Here is a 3,398-nt window from a genome sequence, read left to right on the forward strand (position 1 = left end):
TGTTGTGAGGGGTGCGACGAAAAAGGTTCCAAGTGGGTTGACGTTCGAAGGGCAAGGCGCGGGGGCCGAGTGGCCTGTGGACAAGCAGTGGCCGACCAGACCACTCCACTTTGCAAACTATGGGTTTACTCTTGCGGCAACGGTGTCGATCCACGAGGTGCCGACGGGCATTACTCCCCTGATGGGCCTGAAAAGAATGGGGAAGACAACACTCCTGGGACTCTCGTACGATAAGAATATGGAGTGGAGCGTGGAGCATGACTTCTTCCCGAAGCATTTTACCGCATGGGAGGTGGACAAGACGTATCACGTGGTGCTCAAAATGCATGACGGTGTGGGCTCCGTGTACGTTGACGGGACTCTCCTTTGGAATATGAGTCTGAGAAATTCGTTCAATGAAGGGCTGGACACGGTCTCGCACTTTTACTTTGGCGCGTACGATGAGCAGTTGAGCAGCGGAAAAATTCATGCGACGGTGGCGAACGTCTTTCTGTACAACCGCCCGTTGAATGAAACTGAGATTGGCGCCCTCAACGCGAATAAAGTCAGCATTCCACCTCCGGAAAGGAAGCCGGCGAAAGAGGTGGCAGCTACTTCCCCGCCCGTTGAACCTGCCAACGATACGGTGACCACAAATGCACAAGCAACTGCGCCAGCACCCACTCCTGCCGGACCACAGCCGACGGATCAAGCAACCTTGGATGCGAGCAGTGTTCCGAGTGGTGGCGCTCCATCCGCAACAGCGCGAGGTCGAGCCCAGCAGAGCCCAAACAAGCGGCGTCGAGCCCAGCAGAGCCCGAACAAGCGGCGTCGAGCCCAGCAGAGCCCGAACAAGCGGCATCGAGCCCAGCAGAGCCCGAACAAGCGGCGTCGAGCCCAGCAGAGCCCAAAACAACCCAATTCTCTGTGGGCACCCCCGACGCAGCAAATGCAGCAACACACAACGCTGAGGGCAAGGGACAAGAAGGGCTCCATCCACAGGTCAAGGAAGCAGAGGCGGCAACACCCAGTAGCAGCCTTTTAAATTCGTCGCAGTGGGATAACAGCGTCGCTGGCACTATGCGTGAGAGCGGACTGCTGCTGCTGCTTCTTCTGCTGGGGCTGTGGGGGTTTGCGGCTGCGTGAGGAGTGTGCGGCCTTGGTGTTGGACACTTTCGCCATCCTCCGCACAGGCACAAACACACCGCTAGGAATAACGTTCACCTTTCAAACAACAATTTCTTTTTTCATTTAGAACTTTCCTTCTTTTTTTTTCTGCAACCACCATGGGCGTTTTTTTTTTGGCTTAAAATTTTTTTTCTTTTCTGTTTGGAGTATAATTTCTTATGTTTTTTATGTTTGTTTTTAATTATTTTTGTTTTGCTTTTATAAAAAACTTTTATTTCTATTTTTCCTTTTTTGCTCCACTTTTTCCTTATCTTTTTGCTTTTGGGGGCAATCACTGTGGACGTGTTTTCTTTTCTACTCTTCCCTCTTTTAATTGTTTGTTGCTGCACTCTTCCTGTGAGGGGTGCCGTGTGTTCCCGCCCAACTGCTCCACTCGCACACCACCGACACGCTCACGACGACGGCCCTGTGCGCCTCGCCTGCTGCACGCATGAGGAGGGGCCGCGACGGACGGCGCGCTGAGGGAGCCGTGACGTGTGGGCGTGCGACGAGGGCCTGTGGGGCGGAGCACACATTTCCTTCCCTCTTGTTTTTTGTTTTCTTGCAGCCAGGGCGGGCCGACACCCGCGGCGCCACACACACAGCCACACCCTGCCGCCGTGTTTTTAAGATTTCTTTTTTCTTTTGCTGCGCTCACTCTCCCGATGGAGTGCCGCGACCGCCGTCATGTCTGCGTGCTTCTCTCAGTCCCCACACACACACGAGTGACTGTGCTCTGCGGGCCGCACTCACGCGCCGATGGGAGGGCTGAGGGGAGCAGCAACACGCAGATGGCCCCATGAAATATAAACGATGTGCGGACACACGGAGGGTCAGACGGTTGAAAGACATTTAAATATCTAATTTTTAATGTGCGGGCAAAATATACAAACAGTTTGGTGGGCGCACACGGCAGCCGGGTGAATTTTTGTGTGATGGGTTTTTTTTTCTTTTTTTCTTTTTTTCTTTTTTATTATTTGTGTGTAGCCGTAATAGAGGACGACTTTTTTCAAATTTTTTTTTTTTTATTATCTTTTTTATTTTTCTTTTTTTATCTTTTCTTGTTTTCTTTTTTATTTCCAGAGCGTGAGGTGTGGAATGGTGAAGATGATTTTTTTTTTTAATTTAATAAATTTTTTATGAATTGCCGCTGCTTTGGTCTGCAGTGCAATATCATGAGTTTGGGCAGTCCTGTTATTTCCGCCATGCACTTCTGCTGTACATTTTTGTTTGTGGGTCTTTTCACATGCTCTGCTCCTGTTTTTACTTCTTTGCCTCGTGTGTCCGCAGGCACACACAACCACACACACACAAGATGCACATTGCAGTGGATTTGGATGCTTCTTTTGTAGTGCATGCTGGCGGTTGCGTGTGGTGGCTGTTGTCTTCTTCCGTGGCCATGAGGAGGAGGGGAAGAGAGGGAGCGCACCCCGAGTCTATTTTCCTGCGGGTGTGATGCGCGCGGTGGGCTGCGACTGCTGTGGAGGGCCGCATCCTTTCGGTGTGCGCTTCTCCGCCGTCGTGCCGTGCGTTTCGCATGTCATTTGTTGTGCGTGTGTGCGTGCTGGACATGTGTTTCCGGAGCGTTGGGCGGCCACCACCATTCTTTTGCGGTTTGTGTGAGTGGGCACGTGCGGATGAGGTTCAGGGCGTATGGAATGAAGGAATGGCTTGAGGAAAGGGGAATTTGATTTGGAGGGTATTTGGACCGGATTCACTTGGCTGCGGTGGCCACATGCACGATGGATGTGTTTCCGCATAATGGGGGAGGATGCGACAGGATTTTCCGAAGTGGCCCGTCAATGCAGTTTGGGTTTTATAGCACTGGGGCACAGTGGTCTTCCTGCAATGGCTGATGACGGCCTCTAGTGGACCGGTGTATTTATGCTGCTGCTGCTGCTCGAGGAGGCGTAGAAGTGCGATTTGAGGTGAGCGGCGGAGGGGCCGCACATCCCGCAGTGATGGTCGTCGTTGGCCCACCGGGTGCCTCTGAAGGTTTTGTTGGATGCAACGTCCTTATGCCCGTCTTTGGATGGCGACATCCCTGATGCAGCCAACGAACGGGGCTGGGAGCGACGGTGAGACGCAAGCACGTGTGGATGTTTGGAGCGGCCGGCGCACCGCACGCTGAGCGCATGGCACGGTGAGGACCGGACCTAGAAAAGGGACACCGCGTGGGACGTCAATCTTCCCTGCAGCAACCGCCACCGAATTCGGATTTGCTCGCACCTTCTGCGGTCCCTCTTCTTCCC

The 3,398-nt window shown here is 53.0% G+C and overlaps 1 protein-coding gene across 1 annotated transcript, besides 7 other annotated features; it reads left to right on the top strand.

Annotated features, from left to right (window-relative positions):
- Positions 1-892: a sequence feature (areas merged during assembly that could not be assigned to a particular haplotype. This can correspond to areas where the two haplotypes were merged or to regions with more than two copies in the genome that were merged during assembly.).
- On the top strand, positions 1-1,024 carry Tc00.1047053510929.10 (trans-sialidase, putative; the record flags this gene model as incomplete). The annotated part of the gene is made up of 1 exon (XM_797885.1): positions 1-1,024. A coding segment is annotated over one exon (1,024 nt), but the record flags the coding sequence as incomplete, so codon positions are not given.
- Positions 754-899: a microsatellite.
- Positions 893-3,398: a sequence feature (areas merged during assembly that could not be assigned to a particular haplotype. This can correspond to areas where the two haplotypes were merged or to regions with more than two copies in the genome that were merged during assembly.).
- Positions 1,273-1,430: a sequence feature (T-rich).
- Positions 2,087-2,118: a microsatellite.
- Positions 2,161-2,225: a sequence feature (T-rich).
- Positions 2,257-2,287: a sequence feature (AT_rich).

The sequence above is a fragment of the Trypanosoma cruzi genome, genomic scaffold (genome assembly GCF_000209065.1).
Source record: "Trypanosoma cruzi strain CL Brener 1047053516977 genomic scaffold, whole genome shotgun sequence".
In the NCBI taxonomy this organism is placed as follows: Eukaryota; Euglenozoa; class Kinetoplastea; order Trypanosomatida; family Trypanosomatidae; genus Trypanosoma; species Trypanosoma cruzi.